The following is a 19357-nucleotide window of genomic DNA, read 5'->3' as shown; positions in this document are numbered from 1 at the left end:
TTTGTACGTAAATGTCAGAAAAGAATTTCAATAAATCTCTTCGAGTTTAGGCATTATCCACAAAATGCTGATTTTGAGGGTTTTAAATTTAACAAATTTGCAACTATGCAACTATAAAAGAAAAATTAATACAAATATTGTAAGAAAGCCAACCCACACATCTGGTTTAAAGGACTTCAGAGTTTTTAATTCCTTTTCAATTCCACATAAAACAAATATAAAAAAAAAATCAAAAGGTTCTCTCTAGACTTTGAGTCCATCAAAGGGAACTTGTATAATTAAAAAAAAAAAAACAAAAAAAAAAAACGCCGTCGTAAATAAAATTATTTTTTTTATGGCTGGGGGGGATTCTTGATGCAAGAGCCGGAACGTTCCGCTGAGGATTTTCAGAGCTGAAGGGCACAAAACTGCTGGTAGACGGCCAGGATGTGGTGGTCCAGCTCAGCCGTGAACAGCAGGTTCTCCAGCGTGCCCATGTACTGCTGGATGGTCACGTGGTGCTGACGAGGAACCGTGTGGCGTTCGTTTGAGTAGTTGATCTAGTGCGCGAGTGTGCGTGTATTAATGTGTGTGCGCATGTTACCATGAGGAAGATCTGCTGCAGCCTCTCCACGCAGTTCTTGTACCACGGCGTGCTTACATTGACGCTGCCCGTCTCGCAGCGCACCAGATGCTCCGTTAACAGCATGATGAAGCGCTGCCGGGCCGATAGGAAAATTGTTTAAAAAAATTGTTTAAATGTCACAGTGACTGGGCGATTAATCGATGTAATCAATTAACGGTCTTTTGCGGGTGACATTGTCATTTTTTGTCAATTGAGAAGACGAAAGGTTCCCACCTGGAAGATGACAAGGAAGAGATTCTTCTGCTCGCTCTGGGCCGCCTCCACCTTCTCCTGCAGCCTCTCGATCTGTTCCTCCAGCTGACCCTCCTCGTCCTCACTGTTCTTCTCCATGTCCTCTTCGTCGCCGCTGTCTCTCGGCTGCCCGACACCAACAGACAAGACGTACTGAGTTGAAATCCACCCGCTAATTTGTTACGAGTAGTAACGGAGGCGAGTAACGGTGGCTGTGTGGAAGGGGAAAGTTGGAAACCGGAAGCAGAGTGTGAAGTGTACACTTCTCCCAATATGCCACTTTGTGTATTGAGAACAGATAAATAGTCATAGCTACTCAATTAATGTTTGCAGCCCTACATCTGACAAAATCCCATTTTAAAAAGAGTCGAGAGCAAAGCCAGCGTGTAAAAAGTAGGCGTTACACGATCAGGATTTTTGGGGCCGACCGTGATGGAGGAATGTGTACTTAATTGCTCAAAAAATTATATTCACAATAAATAATGTATCTTTGTTCCTCTATTTATGCCAGTGAGGCATAGTGACAGACAGAACAAATGAATGGTCTTCTATTAGATGGCAGGAAGTAAATACAGTAATTCATGTATCCACTTTTTGTGACATGTATGTTTGTTGGTGTGCCATGAGATTTTTCAATTGTAAAATATGTTCCTTGGCTCCATAAAGGTTGGAAATCATTGCTCCAGTCAGGTCAAACCAACATTACAGCGTGACAGAAATAATGGGTGCTAACTTAATCTCATTAAATTACGTTACTTTAAATAAATTGACTTCACCCACACCGAAGCTTTAGAGCATGATTCGACAGAACGGCAGCATGTTCACGTCCAAGCGTTCCTGCTAGCAATAGCTTGCTAGGCTACATAACATTTTTTTGTTGCCTGCTTGCGAGCCGTATCGTATTAAAAGTACGTGAACATACCTCAAGCGAGACTTAAACGAACGTCCTCTCCTCTCCGGAGCACCGGTGACCACCAACACACGGGTTTCCCCATTTTGTTCTTACAAACACACGGCGCGCTCCATTATTGTCGTCGCCATGGTAACGAGTGTATCCGGTCGCGTTTGAGTTGACACAATTAAGCCCAGTGATTGTAAAAAACGGAATACAAGATTTTATTGCAGGAGTCTGACAGTGCAATCGTAAAAGAGCAAATTTGTCTTGTAGTCTGATCCGGGCATTACGTGGGCTCTGTCTCAGACGTTTTGTCGGTTCCACACCGCCGACATGTTATTTATTTTTTTTTAAATAATTTTATTGGTCGTCAGATATTTACAGGTTTACACCAAAAGACACGCGACAAGGCTAAAAATAAACTAGCTTTTGGATTCAAACATACTATGCGCGATGGCGACGCGGAGTCAATGTCTTTTGCGGAGCCGATCAATTACGTCAGATCGGCGAATTATGACAAAGCCGATCAGCATAAAATGCTAATTATCGGCCGATACTGATAAGGCCGATAAAATCGGTGTAAAGTCTAGTAAAAAGGCACAAACGTCAACACTTTACTGGGTTCTGTGTGAAATGCAGGGTAACTAATACTACATCTTCCGTTACTTCTCTGTGTGAAAGAAGACGTACCCTCTTATTTTGCTGCTTCTCCAACTTGTCCTTTGCCTCTTCCAACTCATTCTGGATCTTTTGGACGTGTTTGTTCATCTTGCGGATGGTCGAGTGCAGGATCTCCCATATGTAAAGTCTAGGCGAGGTGAAAGGTGAAAATGAATTGGTAGAACTTTTGCAAGTCGATGAGGAAGCAAACCAGGCACGTACCTCGTGAACTCGTGAGCCATGTCCTGAGAAAAGAGCCAGTTGGCCACGGCGGCGCAGTCCACAATCTGCGTGCGGATCATCTTGTCCACCAGCACGGCGATCATCTAAAGAGATTAAAAAGTTCCGGAACGTAAGGCGGGAACGTGAACCGCCGAGTGTGGAGTGGGGTTGTCCTACCTGCGGGTGGTTTTTCCACACCTCGTAGATCACCTTGAGAATGTGCAGTTTGCCCTCATCGCTCTCGGTCAGGTTCTTCAGGATCTCGTGAAACCTGCAGAAGACGAGCTCATCTGGAGTCACTCTCGCGAGTGCTTTCCACTCCCGTTCACTCCCGGTGACTTTGTTGTCATAGTTTGGCCCGTCCCATCACGTGATCAATAGTGAACTTTTTTTTAATGTTTTTATTTTTTTATTAAAAAATTGGTTGATTGACGTATTGCAATAGACAAACACAGTGGAACCTCGATAGAACGGACAATAGGGGCAAGGGGCCGTCCAATATAGCCGATAGTCCGTTACAGTGAACAGCTCATTGGAACCATAGCGAAACATTTTAGACGTCTGAATTGAACTTACTTGCCGAGGGCGCTGAACGAGTGGCTAAAGGATTTCGCAGCCAGGTGAAGAAGCGTCTGCAAGAAGACATCCAGCTTCAACGGGTTGAAGCTCTCGCCTTCGTCTGCCAGGAGAAGAAGCAGGAACGTCCAATATTTATTTTCATATAATCAGCTGACGTAAAGTGTGACAATGTAAAACATGTTGAATAAATGATTTAAAAAAAAAACAACAATAACCGTCATCGTCATCCTGGTTGGGGTTGGGCATGTCTTTGAGGATGGTGAGGATCTCCTCGTTGGACGCTCGGTTCTTAATGGCGTTGCTGACGGTGATGGACAAGGGGTAACCCGGCAACATCGCTGAGACAAAAAAAAGACAACGTCAGCTGTGAGTGAATTCAAGGGCATGTCACGTTTGTTGTGGTTCACGAACAACAAAACGGCGTACAAGCGCTTTCGTCGGCGTATTTGTAAATGAAGACGGGCTCGGCCGGGATGAGGGCGGCGAAGGTGGGCGGGACAATTTCCACCATCCTTTGGTGGTAGGACAACCTGCACAACACGCACCCCTTCTCAGTTAAAAACAAGACATTATATATATTTAATTATATCTAATTTATCTACAGTACCTCTAATGTACAATATATTTACATTGTTAATGTCTAAACATACAGTACACATTGAATGCATCATATTGACATTTATTTTTCCTGTCGACATCTAACACAGCATATTTACACCACATTTAATGCATGTACCTCTACTGTATCATATTTAAAGAATGCACACCTATGTACTATTTGTACAATATAGTTCATGTTCTATAAACCTCTAACATACAATATTAACATCATATCAAATGTATTTACCTCTAAAGTACCACGTTAAGGTTACATTTGCTGTATGTCCCTCATGGAGCATATTTACATCAAACTTAATTTTCGAAATACGAGCAATGTACCTTATTTACATTTATTGTGTGTACCAAGTTTATCATACTTAAATGTTCTGTGGGCATCTGATGTACCATAATTTACAGTATGTATGTACTGCTAATGGATCATATTTATGACATTTGATGGTCTATACACCCCTGATGTGCCATATTTACATCTATTTAATTACAAAAAAAGTAGTTCTTACCTCATACACTTCTCCAGAACCTCTTTGACAAATTTGGGTTTGGGTTTCTCGAGATCCAACGTCAAACAGTCAGCCCTTTACAAAAAACAACAACAAAGGGTTAATCAAGCCTGCCGACCCTGCGAACGCTAACCATCCACACTTAAAAGTTGAGAAGCATCACTCACCAGTCGTCCCAGCTCCATCGGAACTGGAAGTTGCTTAGGTGGTGGGAGAACCAGTTGATGAGTCTGGAAGCAAGAAGAGGGCCGGATGAGAAGGGAAGAAGATGGGCGTGGCCCTTCAGCAAAGGGCAGGGAAGAGACATTTTGTACCTGTCAATGCAGGTAGTGTTCATGGTGTCTAGGCGCATGTAGAGCATCTCTGTGGCTTGGGCCAACTGAGGCACCGAGTTAAAGAAAAACAAGCAACATCTATTCGGCGTTTAGAGCACTAGTATTCACAATTCCACTTTAGGCGGCTCATTAGGCTGAACGCCCTCGGAGGTCGCTTTCAACCAAAATGGACGACTTGCTATTCGTTTTCAGACACAGGTACTTGTGACCTCAACATCAAGAAAATGTCCAATTCTTAAGGAGGAAATCAATGACATTTTATTTACCTTTTTGTGTCGGACGCAATTTAAAACGAAAGAAGCCGCACGCTCCGAGGGGCGGCAAAAATCTAGATTAGGATACGACTTGTGGTAGCGAACCGGGCTGCAGTTTGCACAGTTCGATCAGAAGTGACGTGTACATGACGTTGATGTGAGGCGGTGAGGGCAGCTGGAAAAGTTCTCCAAAAATCACCTGAAGGGTAAAACAAAGGAAAAGGTCGTCAAAAATCTGTGTTTTATGGATGGTTTTGTGTAGCATGTGAAAGAAATGAGCGCACCTCCACAATGTGATAGTTGAGCGGGATCTTATTTTTGCCGGGGTAGTTGAGCAACTGGGCGGCGCTGCAACAAGTCAAAGTTGTCAGTATGCGTGGGCAGTGGTGCCTTGACTTACGGGTTTTATTTGTTCTGTGACCACACTCACAACAACAGCGGTTTTGGTTAAGGTTTTTTTTTTAAAGCTCTCTACAGTATTGTACTTTATAAAAACAAATAGAATCTAAAGAATTAAACATGTTATGCATCATGCTTTCAATACCCATTGACATTGTGCATCTTCTAGTGTGCACGCCTTGGCCACAAGGGGGGTGCATAATATAGGTATTCATCAGAACTTAACTCACTACTGGCGTGTCTAAGTAAGCTGCAGTAATATTTGTCGTTTTTCACGAAGAATAAAGAACATACAGTATGCCTGTGTGTATTGTTACACTATCGGTCTATGTGCACTGCTGCATCATTTTTGTTCAAATATCCATTGGTTAAAGGGTTGGAACCGTAACATCGATGCTGGTTTCGTTATCCCATCTATGGCATTTTGCGTTAACATTAAGCCAACAGACGTTTGTAAGTTATGTGAGTTGATTTAATACACATGTGATTCATTTTGTTTTACCTTTAAACTTCAACTTGGAATGCAGTACAAAAACAACAGCTTGAAGCAAACATTCGGCTTCTTCTTTGGAGAACTGTTCGCTATCTGATCAATGGCTTGTAGCTCAAAATATTCCTAAGTCTGGTGTCTCGTAAGTCGAGGTACCGCCGTATACACGATTTAGACAAGCAAGCGTGTGTATAGTTTACCAGGTTCTGCGCTCTTTCCAATGAGTCTTCATGATGCAGTGCAGGTTCTCTTCAATGACAAACCTCTCCACAGAATGACTGCCGGGCATGACCGGACCCTGATGGCAACACACAGCATGTCACACAGAACACACACACACAAATCTGTGTTTGCCATTTAGCACAGATGGGTACAAAATATGGAGAAAAATGCATAGTGGATCTCCTTTAAAGACATTTTGGCATGATAGTGGACAAACGGGGCAAAGCCATTGTCCTTGGAGGAGGTCTGCGCTCTGCTTAGTGGCATTCTAGTTTTTATGATCAATATCATCATTTAGCAGTGCTAAATGAACAAATGTAATGGTGGCTTAAGAATTTTGGACAGTTCTGTATATAATTAATACAAGAAAAAAAAATAGAATTACTGATTTATTATTCAAGTAAACTAATTTAACATTGTACATACACAGTTAACTTTTTTTGTAAATCTTATGACCTGGCCCCCTGTGTCCATTTTAAAAATCGTGTGTGTGTGTGTGTTTTTATTTATTTATTTTTTTTAAATCACAAAATGTCAGCCACACATGATTTAAAGTGTGGTAATATATGTGCGGCCCCAAAACTCACTTGTGGACTAAAACATCATGACTGGGGCATTTCGAGTGGAAACTTTGCGCTCCGAGAGTGCAGCAGTCATGTGGCGACACGGCCTACCTCCGGGGCATCGGTGTAGTCGAACATGCGGAAGATGACGCGGGGCATGGGGTACTGGGCGTCGGGCATGTGCCCCGGCGGCGTGAAGGGGGGCAAGTTGTGCTGCAGGGCCTCGCACAGCACACTGTCGAAGGCGATGTACGGCCGCAGGATGTGGCGCTCCAGCCAGCGGTCTTTCTTCAGCTTCTGGATCTGCGCCCAAAGGCAGTCTAGGTACTGCGAGGACGCAGAGTCAGCGTTAAGTGAGGGAAAAACTTTTGTATTTTTTTTAATTGAAATTAATTAAAATTTCTCACCTCTTCTTGTGGGTGGGGTTTCTCAGCGGTCCACACCTGAAGCATCGGGAGATGAGTCTTCACTCGCCTCCTGAAAAGAACAAGTATAAAATGCAGAATCAGCTAGTGTGGCCTGGCTAGAACTAACAAGGACACTAAACTGCTTTTATTTAAAACACACAAGGTTAGTAAAAATGTATGACAGACACAAAGATAGAGTCGTCGGTCATATTTTGCAGCGGATTAGGCAGCGAACCAGTTTGCGGCTTCCGTCTGTTTCAATCGACTGGGGCACCATCTGACTGAAAAATAAACTCATTCTTTAAATGTGTGATATCGTAATTGGTATGTTATATAGCTCCATGCTGGTACTTTTGGAGGTGGAAATCGCATCAAAGGTTTGGACTTTTAAAAGACGAAGGGCTCGCTCTTCCAGCCAACACTGCGATGTGCCGCCCGCACAAGAATAAAGTTGTATTTTTAGATCTCCTCCCAGAACAAATGCAGCAATCCAAGAGAATAATGTTGTATTTTAAAGAATTATTCTACAACCCCAATTCCAAAGAAGTTGGGACGTTGTGTTAAACATGAATAAAAACAGAATACAATGATTTGCAAATCATGTTCAACCTACATTTAATTGAAAACACTACAAAGACAGGATATTTAATGTTCAAACTGATCAACTTGATTGTTTTTAGCAAATAATCATGAACTTAGAATTTTATGGGTGCAACACGTTCCAAAAAAGCTGGGACAGGTGGCAAAAAAGACTGAGAAAGTTCAGGAATGCTCATCAAACATCTGTTTGGAACATCCCACAGGTGAACAGGCTAATTGGGAACAGGTGGGTGCCACCGATTGGCTATAAAAGGAGCTTCCCTGAATTGCTCAGTCGTTCACAAGCAAAGATGGGGTGAGGTTCGCCTCTTTGTGAACAAGTGCGTGAGAAAATAGTTGGAACAGTTTAAGGACAATGTTCCTCAACGTACAATTGCAAGGAATTTAGGGATTTCATCATCTACCGTCCATATCATCATCAAAAGGTTCAGAGAATCTGGAGAAATCACAGCATGTAAGCGGCAAGGCCAAAAACCGACATTGAATGCCCGTGACCTTCGATCCCTCAGGCGGCACTGCATCAAAAACCAACATCAATGTGTAAAGGATATCACCGCATGGGCTCAGAAACACTTCAGAAAACCAATATCAGTAAATACAGTTCGGCGCTAGATCCGTAAGTGCAACTTGAAACGACTATGCAAAGCAAAAGCCATTTATCAACAACTCCCAGAAACGCTGCCGGCTTCTCTGGACCCGAGCTCATCTAAGATGGACCCGATGAAAAGTGTTCTGTGGTCCGACGAGTCCACATTTCAAATTGTTTTTGGAAATTGTGGACGTCGTGTCCTCCGGGCCAAAGAGGAAAATAAGTTACGTCTTTTTCATGGACGCCCCTTCTTATTTCAGCAAGACAAACAAAACCACATTCTGAATGTGTTACAACACCGTGGCTTCGTAGTAAAAGAGTGCGGGTACTAGACTGGCCTGCCTGCAGTCCAGACCTGTCTCCCATTGAAAACTGTGTGGCGCATTATGAAGCGTAAAATACGACAACGGCGACCCCGGGCTGTTGAACAGCTGAAGCTGTACATCGAGCAAGAATGGAAAGAATTCCACCTACAAAGCTTCAACAATTAGTGTCGTCAGTTCCCAAACGTTTATTGAATGTTGTTAAAAGAAAAGTGGTAAACATGACCCTGTCCCAGCTTTTTTGGAACGTGTTGCAGCCATAAAATGCCAAGTTAATGATTATTTGCTAAAAACAATCAAGTTGATCAGTTTGAACATTAAATATCTGGTCTTTGAAGTGTATTCAATTAAATATAGGTTGAACATGATTTGCAAATCATTGCATTCTGTTTTGATTTGTTTAACAACGTCCCAACTTCATTGGAATTGGGGTTGTACAATCTTACAAGCATGAAGCCATATTTCTTTTTTTTAACGGTAAAAAGTAGTAATCTTGTGAGAACAAAGTCGTACCTTTTTGAGATGAGAAATTTGTAATTTCACAAGAATAATGTCACACTTTTTCAGGAAAGGAAAAAAAAAAAAGAATCCCATGAGAATATCATTGTAGTTTTTTCCAGAAAAGTGTAGCAGTCTTATGAGAATAAAGTCAAGATTTCTTCTTGAAAAAATAAGCCATAACATTATAAGACTGAAATTGTAATTTCGCAAGGGGTGAAGGGAAATGTTTTTTCAAGTCAAGTCCTACTTGAGGTAGCCTTCAATCTGGCTGAGGAGTCGGTCCATCTCCACATCCTTCTTTTCGTAGAGCTCCTTGCCCACCCACGGCAAGCAGGACAGCACCACGAACACAAACCAATCAGACCGAACCTTCGCACCCAAACACAGAAAAAACATTATACAAACCCTTCTTAACTACCCCCACATAATATTGTGAATTAAAATACCTGCGGTACATCTTCCTCCTGCGTAACGCTGACAAAGTTCTCAAACATGGCCACCATGGATGGCGCGGCAATCACGTGGCAGTTGACCAAGTCGGACAGAAAGCGCACCTAGACGAGACGCCGCGTTAGGAGGACGAAAAGGCCGTCTTCGTTGTCCCGTGTTGCGCCGTTTTACCAAGTAAACGGCCTCGCTGTAAAGGTTGTTCTTCAGAGTCTCCTTTAGCTGCCGGATCATGGCTTCCACGAACTCGCCGCCAAAGTTGTAGTTCCTGGCGTTGAGGAGGCCCACCAGCTGTGGTGTACACCGTCAGCTTCTCGGGGAGGAGGCGAGCCCTAAGGATGCAAGAAAGCTGATTATGACCACGACTACAACGAGGGCGTGCGTGTGTGTATGTGTGTCTTACGTACACGGCACATAAAATGCGAAGGATTTTGTTCTTGTAGTTGGGAAGGTCGGCCTCCAACACGCCGGCGAGCCCCTCCAGGTTGCTCTCCAAGGACGACTTGCTCTGCTCAAACAAACATTATACTACAGCTGTTATTGTTCTTCTACCGCTGTGTCCGCTCAGGCATAAAATGGCTCCCGGAATGCATTTTTAAAATAAAATCTCGAAAAACAATTGCACACTGAGGGACTTCAATTTGTAACTATTTAACAAACAGGTGAATTCAACACAGCCAAAGTGTTGTGCAATTATGCAATATGACTTCCTGTACAAAATCGTTACCTTTTCTCCCACGTTGCATATCAGAGACTCCAGGCTGTCTTCAATCTCGGTGGGCTCAGAGGTTCTCCTCCTCTTGTGATCCTGGCCTCCTGGTGGTTTCACATTGGTGCAGCCGAAAATAACATTTTACATGCAGTCAAAACCAGCAAAGCCCTTGTCCACAAAATGTCTTTGTCTACTTGTGTCCGAGTGGACAGAATCCGAGCATCCTTGTGTACTTTTCCACTTATGTCCTAGCATCCTTGGGTCCTATTGGGCATGTAAGTGGACTCATGTCATTGAGTATTTGTCTACTTCTGCCATCCTAGTGTCCAAACATTATTGTGGACCTGTCCTTATGTATTTGTCTAATTCTGTCCTAACATCCTTGTGTCTTCGTGTACTTGTGTTCTTGTCTATTAGAACTAGTAATACAGGAAATCATTAACGTTTGGTGGGGGGGGGGCATCTACTTTTGGTAAATTTGTTCACCGACTGTACTGTACCTTCATAGATACCATATTAATTAATTTTCCACTATTGATTTTTTATTGGCAAATTCATCAGATTCCACCCCCCAAAAATAACAATACTGTCACATTGTTTCTTAATTAGCGTTTATTCAGAAGGGGAAAAAAATGATTCAATAAACCTACTGTCTGCCTTCTTTGCTGCCTCTCGCTAATTCAGAAGCTAAAAACAATGCTCACTAGGGAACAACGACGTTAAAAGGATAGCTTTGTGATTGCGCAGGTAAACTAATGAATAAGAATCCGAAAGAGCCCTAATAATCTAAGAGTATTTGCTGTCATTTTCCTCTTACAGGCGATGTTTTAACAAACATGCAGCGGGAAGCAAGGCAACAACAAACCCATGAGGCTAGCTGCTAGCCGCAATTCATTTGGCCGAACGTGGAAAAACGACTACGTCAAAGTCAAACTTACCGTCATAGGAGTCACTGTGTCGTCTCCTGGACATGTTTTAATCCGTCTCGCCGTGAGTATTGTACAAAAAATTGAAATTAACGTAGAAGAAACCGTGAAAATGCGCCTTTGACGTAGCAACGCACCTTGGCGGCAACCGGCGACAAATAGCCTAGCTTGCTAGCCGGCCCATTCAAGTGAGACACACATCCGGTAACAAGCAGAAGTGCAACCGCTTTTTCTGTCCGGCCCGTCCAGCCGAAGCTTGTTTGTTGGCGGTGAATTAGAAAAAAAAGAAAAAAGAAGCAACATCTATATAAATGTCTTCAGTTACTTTATGAGGTAATATATATATATATATGTTGTTGCTGACAAAAAATGTACAGATACTATTTATTTAATAGAATTTTCATGTATTAAAATCATAACTATTCGTGACTTTTCTTTTAGTTTATTTTCTTTCTTTATTTACTTGTGCCTAAAACTTATAAATGGCTTCAGTTTGTACGTATAGTAGTGTGGATGATACACACATTCAATACAAAAATTAATGAATGCGGGCCCATTCAAGTGAGACGCACAGCGAAAGTGCAACTGCCTATTCTGTCCGGCTTGTCCACGGAGTTTTTTTTTGTTTTGTTTGTATACCGACGTGCGAAAACAAATCAATTTTAGCTGCTAAAAAATAAACATGGCTTCGGTTTGCTCCGATTTTTTAGACTGGGATCTAGTGGACGCGAGTTCGCTCAATAATGGATTAAAAGATGGAAAACAACTCTGTGCGCCGCTCAGAAGGATCTACAACCTCAACAAGAGGAAGGTGAGTAACACTGGGAAACACAAGGCACCTCGTGCGAAAGTCTGAAGTCTTTAAATTTCCAGCCAAATCAAGTTACTGTCGAAAATAATAAATAAACCAAGCCATGTCGAGTCCACACTAAATTTCAAGCAAATCGAGTAATACAGTCTTGCTCAGTCATAACATATTTTTGACCATTAGCCACATTGCACTCAGTATCACAGCTAACACAAGACACAATCACGTCTGTTTTTAACTGTCGCATTAGTCTTCTCACTTAAACGCATAAGCGAAATTCTTCTTCTTCTTCTTTTTCCTTTGGGCTTGTCCCTTTAGGGGTCGCCACAGAGCGTCCGTCTTTTCCATGTCAGCCTATCTCCTGCGTCCTCCTCTCGAACACCAACTGCCCTCATGTCTTCCCTCACGACATCCATCAACCTTCTCTTTGGTCTTCCTCTGCTCTCTTGCCTGGCAGCTCCATCATCATCATCCTTCTACCAATATACTCACTATTTCTCCTCTGGGCGTGTCCAAACCATCCAAGTCTGCTCTCTCTAACTAAACGCATAAACGAAATTAATCTCAGTTAATGTCTGACCAGCTATTGATGAGCTAAACTGAAGTTAACATAGCTTGAACTGTTAACCTTGAACTACGGAAGCCGTGAAAAGAAAATGATGTATGATCATATGAGATGATATGAGACTATGATCCCAGGACACTATATTATCTCAAACTCATTTTGCAAAATTCTCCTAAAATAATGATTTACAGATGATTTGGGGGGGATCTTCAGAAGTGCGAATGTAGATGTTTTTGCAGTGAAGACTCTCTAGACCATCCAGTAACGACCCAGGCTAAACTAAGTTTCTCCCGACATACATACTGAAACATACTTCCTTGAGACCAATTGACACTTTCCTAGTAGCCAGGGCTTTTGCCCCATCTTGTGGCATCTTAGGGGATAAGTTCCAATCGGAAAAAAACAAATCTGTAATTTTTTTAAAAGCGAACCGCAAATAGGCAGCGGTTCACTTTTCGTTGTAGTCATCGCAAACTAATGTTTCCTGTTCTCCGTCAGTCCTTCGCTGCCTTTGTGGCGTCCAAGCGAGAAGCCGGCTCCGAGGCGGGAGGGAGACCATCTTGGCGCTGCTGCGGCCTTGCATTTGCCAAGCAGGTCGCCGTTCACCAGCACGTGGCCGGGATGCACGCCGTTGAGATCCGGCGGCTGGCGCGGGCCCAATACGAGCGCATGCTCAGCCAGCGGCAAGAGGAAGAAACAAATGACATCAAACCATGTGAAAGCTTGTCTGTGGACATCTCCTTGTGGATGCCAGACATTAGTCACATCCCTAACGAGCAGCTTGAGAAGTAGCCAGATTTTCGGTCACTCTACAAGGAACTTTTGTCTCAGTTTAACTCTGTTCTTCTTCTTCTCCCCAGAGGCCCCGGCCAAGTTCTGCTGTACTATCGCTACTGCCACGTGGAGGAGCCGCACGTTGTCTGCGCTTGGCAGAGAGCTTTGTGCCAACGCCTCCACTTAACCGGCAAGGTATGCAACTGGTGGCAAAAGTACAGATACTTGTGGGGGGGGGGAAAAAAAAACGACTGTGATAAAAGTAGATCTACTGATTCTACCTCTGTACTTATAGTGAGAGGAAAAAGTATTCTGATCTTCCTCTAAATCACAATAACGGCAGGTTGTTGCTGCAGTGTCGAATGCAGTACCATCGTTTTGTCATTTAGATCATATGTGCCAATGTTTCCCGGGGCCCACTTCACATCGGGGTCCTTGGCCATTGCCCGTTGTTAAGTTACTTACCGCCACTGGTTGGGAGTAGCCACAAAATGTTTCTCTGAGTGTTAAATGTGCGAAATTGAATGTTGTCCTTCAGGTGAGGGTGGCCACAGAGGGCATCAACGGAACAGTGGGCGGTACCCGCATCGCCGCTGAGCTCTACGTGGACGCCATGTGCTCGCATCCTCTTTTCCACTTGGACAAAGATGATTTCAAGGTAAAGTATTAAGCTACACAGTCCCTGTCATGGCACCCCGGATGCTGCACTATTATACATTGTCATTGATTTAATTTCCAGAGTTTCTCAAACTTTTTGGGTCCAGGGACCCCCCCGTACATCGGAGAAATTATTTCAAGGACTCCCTCATAATCCTAATGCCAGTTAATCATAGCTATCATGTCTACCCGTAAATGGCATAGGAATAAAAAAAAAAAAAAAAAAAAAGGTATTAAAGTGACTATAAAAAATATCATATTTGTTAGAGAAAAAAGGGTGTGCTGTTACTGTGGCCTTATAAGCGGACTTTAACAACCTAAATTGCTCTGTATTGCACTATTACACTTAAATTGAACAACTTCTTCTTTGGCTCATACACCAGCCTGTGTTTGTTTGTATGTTTGTCTTGTGCATTATCAGACAAGCGATGGCGGTCCTGAGTGTTTTACGGAGCTGAAGGTGGGGATCTTCAAGGAAATCGTCCCAATAGGATTGGACCCTGAGGTCCTCTCCTACCAACTGGCAGGTACTGTTAAGGGGATGCCAGGTTGCCATGACAACCAGAGATGTAACTGTTGATGTGTAGCATATGTTGCACCTTTTTAACTTTGCTCCGATAACAATCCGGATGTATGTGTGTTCGTGCCTATGGCATGGGTAACTTGCACATCTGTGAAGGCACCATTAATGCCGACAGGTACATACAGGTTTTGGGGCACATATGCTGCCATCCAAGCAACGTCTTTTTCAGGGACGTCCTTGCTTTTTTTCAGCAAGACAATGCCAAGCCACATTCTGCATGTATTAGAAAAGTGTGGCTTTGTAGTAAAATGAGTGCGATTACTAAACTAGCCTGCCAGCAGTCCAGACATTTTCACCATTGAAACTGTGTGCATTTTAAAGCGTAAAATATGACAACGGAGACCCCAGACTGTTGAGCAACTGAAGTTGTACATCAAGCAAGAATGGGAACAAAGCTTAAACAATTAGTGTCCTCACTTCCCAAACGCTAATTGAGTGTTGTTAAAAAGAAAGGTGGTGTAACACAGTGGTAAACATGCCCCTTTGCCAGCTTTTTGGCAACGTGTTTCAGGCATCAAATTCAAAATGAGTCAATATTTGCAAAAACACAAACAAACAAATTATATCAGTTTGAACATTAAATTTGTGATATGTTGTGTATTCAATTGAATATAGGTTGAAAAGGATTTGCAATAGAATGATTTGCATCATTGTATTCGGTTTTCATTTACATTTTACACCAACGTCCCGACTTCATTGGAATTGGGGTTTGTGCCCAGAGAGTTCATTCATGATTTACTTGAAAACATTTGATAAAACAGTGTCTTTGATGTTGTGTCTTGTGCCTGCTTTCCTGCTCAGGAGTTCATCTGGAGCCGGAGGAATTTCACAAAGAAGTGGAGGTTCTCGTGGCCGAAGCGGGTTCGTTGCATAGCGACACCGTCCTGCTGGACTGCCGCAATTTTTACGAGAGTAAAATTGTGCGTACCAACATCTATTTACTAATCAGTCTTTGATTATACTCATTCACTGCCATTGACGGCTGTTGAATTCAAATATCCATGTTAACATTAAAAAAGTCTTCTTCTGCCATCAGGGTCAGTTCTCGCACTGTCTAGCCCCCGACATCCGCAAGTTCAGCTACTTCCCAGACTACGTGGACAGTAACCTCGAGCTCTTCCGAGACAAGAAGGTGCTCATGTACTGCACCGGAGGCATCCGCTGCGAGCGAGGATCAGCTTACCTCCGCTCCAAAGTGAGTTTTTGTTTTTGTTTTAACATGTTTAGACACTTTATATCATCAAACAGGTTATTTCTTGTACTTAAGTCGGATTCATTTATTTATTCAAATGTATTAATTAATTTTATTAATTTTATGGTTTTATTTTCTATTTTTATTTATTTTAAATGAGTAGAAGAGGCAAGTATGGTGGACCAGACCAAGTCTGGAGTGGCAGAGAAGTATGCTAGAATAATACAGGACATGTACGAGGGCAGCAGAACAGCAGTGAGGTGTGCTGTAGGTGTGACAGACGAATTTAAGGTGGAGGTGGGACTGCATCAGGGATCTGCCCTGAGCCCCTTCCTGCTTGGAGTGCTGATGGATTGGTTGACAGATGAGGTTAGACTGGAATCCCCGTGGACCATGATGTTTGCAGATGACATTGTGATCTGCAGTGAAAGCAGGGAGCAGGTGGAGGAACAGTTAGAAAGATGGAGAAATGCACGGGAAAGCAGAGGAATGAAGATTAGCCGAAGTAAGACAGAATATATGTGCATGAACGAGAGGGGTGGTGGGGGAAGAGTGAGGCTACAGGGAGAAGAGATAGCAAGGGTGGAGGATTTGAAATACTTGGGGTCAACAGACAGAGCAATGGTGAGTTTGGTCAGGAAGTGAAGAAACGGGTCCAAGCAGGTTGGAGGAAGGTGTCACCTGTGTTATGTGACAGAAGAGTCTCTGCTAGGATGAAGGGCAACGTTTATAAAACAGTGATGAGGCGAGCCATGATGGACGGTTTACAGACAGTGGCACTGAAGGGACGACAGGAAGCAGAGTTGGAGGTGGCGGAAATGACGATGTTGAGGTTCGCTCTCGGAGTGGCCAGGTTGGATAAAATTAGAAATGAGCTCATCAGAGGGACGGCCGAGGTTCGATGTTTTGGAGACGAAGTTAGAGAGAGCAGACTTGGATGGTTTGGACACGTCCAGAGGAGAAATAGTGAGTATATTGGTAGAAGGATGAGGAGGATGGAGCTGCCAGGCAAGAGAGCGAGAGGAAGACCAAAGAGTAGGTCGATGGATGTTGTGAGGGAAGACATGAGGGCAGTTGGTGTTCGAGAGGAGGATGCAGGAGATGGGCTGACATGGAAAAGGATGACGCGCTAAAGGGACAAGCCCAAAGGAAAAGAAGAAGAAATATAATCAAAACGTGGTTCACGAACAATTTAATTCATTAATTTATTCAGTTTTTAGATTGAATTTAATTTATACCATTCAACTGGTAAGGGGCTCAAGTTTATTCCAGGTTATCTAAAATAAAAACAGAACATTGTGGTATTTCTCAGGTCCTCTGGCGGAGGTTCAGATATTTTTTCCGCTTTGCTTGTAGAACGTGTGCAAAGAAGTTTACCAGCTGAAAGGCGGAATCCACAAGTACCTCGAACGCTTCCCGGACGGCTTCTACCGCGGGAAGCTCTTCGTTTTCGACGAACGCTACGCCATCTCCTGCAACGATGATGTCATCGCAGGTGAGCGACCCTCCCTCCACTACCCCGGCCCACTTTCGTCTCGGTTCGCCCCTAACAGCTCTCGAGCCGACTCGGCCGTCTTTAGGTTGCAGGTACTGCGGACAGCCCATGGGACCGCTACCAGCTTTGCACCACGCGCTTCTGCTGCCAGCTGGTGCTCTCCTGCCCCGCCTGCCGCTCGGAGGGGCGCACCGCCTGCTGCACCGGCTGCCTCACCGGAGGCGCGCGCCGCAAAGAGGAGTGCGACTGCACCGACGGACGTCCCGGGATCCCTCTTGACGTGAACGACGATGGCCCACTTCATTAGGTACACTCGGTAGAAGCTAGCAGGTTTTTGGACCGTCTTCTACGGCTAAATGAGGCGACCAAAAATATCGGGACTTGGTTTTGGTGTGACACAGCATACGTCAAACTATAACCACAATAATAAACACATTGTTAAACTCAGTGGGTACGGATTAGGGATTGAATCCATTAGTTGACGAGTGGATGAGTGGACCTTCCGACTCCTCATCGACCTTTAAAGCTGTAATCGACTAAGCGATAATTATGTGTTTTTGGCACCTCGCCTTCCAATTGACCAATTTACAGTTGGACTTTGGACTCGCCCCGTCTGCTGCAGCATTTTATTATTATTTTTTTTTTCAATTAGTTTCTATGGATGTCTGTGAAATACGTCTTTATGCGAAACCGGAATAAAAGGTTGGTGACCGCCGTACTGTGCCGAGAAAATATCAGTGGCGTCACGTCGTCGTCGATTCATCGACTCGACTGCGATCACATTATAGTCGACTACAAAAAATCTGAAGTCGTTCAACCACAAGTACAAATACATTGTTATGTTACTGGAGTAGATTTTTCAGTTATCTGCACTTATTTATTTTTCATACGGTATTTTACTCTTACTCCCTATATTTGAATACAGATAACTTTTCTTTCCCAACCTCAGCGAATGACGACATGATTTTCAAAAAAGACGTAAATAGAGCGGCAGAGTTGTAAAGTCAACATTGGTTGAGATCCCGATTGATTGATGGCGGTCTTATAAATTGGGAGGGTGGGGGAAACGGCTGCAATATGGAGGCAATAGATTAAGAGAAACAAAATATTCATCATCCATGGCGAATATTTAAGAGGAGTGTTTGATGATGTTTGCTACGAGAATGATTCATGGCGAATGGATTGTATCTTGTGCCAGCCTAAGAACCACCAGCTTCTTCTGTTTAAAAAAAAAAAAAAAAAAAAGTTTCAGACTAATCTGACAACACATGCAAGTGTGGTGTATTTATTCCAGTTAACGTCTGGTCGACAATTGTTTTGATGGCAAAAGCCTGAGCCAACCTCACTTGTTCTTGCTTTAAAAACAAGAAAAACTGACGTGTGTCGAATTCGATTCAGCAGGTGTACCTAATGAAGTGTCTGCTGCACTTACATGGCTTGAAAAGGGCTCTTAGTTGTTTACGTTTGTTCCCTTTGGTCAATTTTACCAATAAAATACTAATTTGAATGCAAACTGATGCTTTTGTAGTCTGACTAATTGTATCTCCAAGTATTTGTAGTCTGACTGACTGTGAGCATATTATTTCACAATAGTGGATTACCATTGAGGAAAAAAAAAAGATAATTATTTTTTTTTTTAAAGATTGTGATGAGCAAGAGCAAAACTTGTTTTGAATAAAGCCATTGTCATTTACTTTACGACCCTATTGTCCTGCAGCCATAATTTTAGGAGAATTTTCCTTGGCACTAAACTGGTGATGTGTGTGTAGTAACAGTTTATGGCCGATAGATGGCGGCATTTGCACGCAAAGTCCGTTCACGAAGGTTTGAAAACAACCAGCGACGTTGCAAAACGTGTCAAATTAACGCATAGTGGAGAATTAAAAGCCCATTCTCGAGTTTATCATTATTTAACTTAAATAAACGGTAAGGTTGTGTAATTACTGGCTCCTACAGTTAACACAATCTACATTAGTACATTTAGTCACCATTAGTACACTCATATATAATGATTAAAAATGCAAACCGCAATATTTATGTCAAGCTTTATTTTAATTTAATGCATTTGGTCGTGATGTGAATGCTCGTCCCCACTCCAAATTTGTCCCCCACGCGCCCGCGCTGTGATTGGCCAGCGCGCTGATTGGCCTCGCCGGTGATTGGCTGAAAGTTCGGTGCGCGG

The 19357-nt window shown here is 43.1% G+C and overlaps 2 protein-coding genes across 2 annotated transcripts; one reads left to right on the top strand and one right to left on the bottom strand.

The window, feature by feature from the left end:
* Positions 1-183: 183 nt before the first annotated feature.
* LOC133407560 (nuclear cap-binding protein subunit 1) lies at positions 184-11277 on the bottom strand. Its single transcript, XM_061685583.1, is given in 24 exon segments — positions 184-500; positions 584-697; positions 839-982; positions 2442-2559; positions 2634-2737; positions 2811-2904; positions 3210-3312; positions 3428-3550; positions 3639-3742; positions 4334-4408; positions 4501-4563; positions 4648-4712; positions 5011-5121; positions 5207-5270; positions 6012-6109; positions 6708-6923; positions 7004-7073; positions 9264-9385; positions 9463-9570; positions 9638-9754; positions 9756-9795; positions 9871-9971; positions 10191-10279; positions 11114-11277. Coding segments are annotated over 24 exon segments (2391 nt in total). The 5' UTR covers positions 11148-11277; the 3' UTR covers positions 184-386.
* Positions 11278-11707: 430 nt separating this feature from the next.
* Positions 11708-18777, top strand: LOC133407954 (thiosulfate sulfurtransferase/rhodanese-like domain-containing protein 2). Its single transcript, XM_061686337.1, is given in 10 exon segments — positions 11708-11912; positions 12973-13262; positions 13335-13443; positions 13787-13906; positions 14327-14432; positions 15290-15408; positions 15525-15683; positions 17037-17175; positions 17261-17277; positions 17279-18777. Coding segments are annotated over 10 exon segments (1392 nt in total). The 5' UTR covers positions 11708-11783; the 3' UTR covers positions 17483-18777.
* Positions 18778-19357: the final 580 nt, after the last annotated feature.

The sequence above is a fragment of the Phycodurus eques genome, chromosome 9, assembly GCF_024500275.1.
Source record: "Phycodurus eques isolate BA_2022a chromosome 9, UOR_Pequ_1.1, whole genome shotgun sequence".
In the NCBI taxonomy this organism is placed as follows: Eukaryota; Metazoa; Chordata; class Actinopteri; order Syngnathiformes; family Syngnathidae; genus Phycodurus; species Phycodurus eques.
This window is presented reverse-complemented; position numbering and strand designations above follow the sequence as displayed.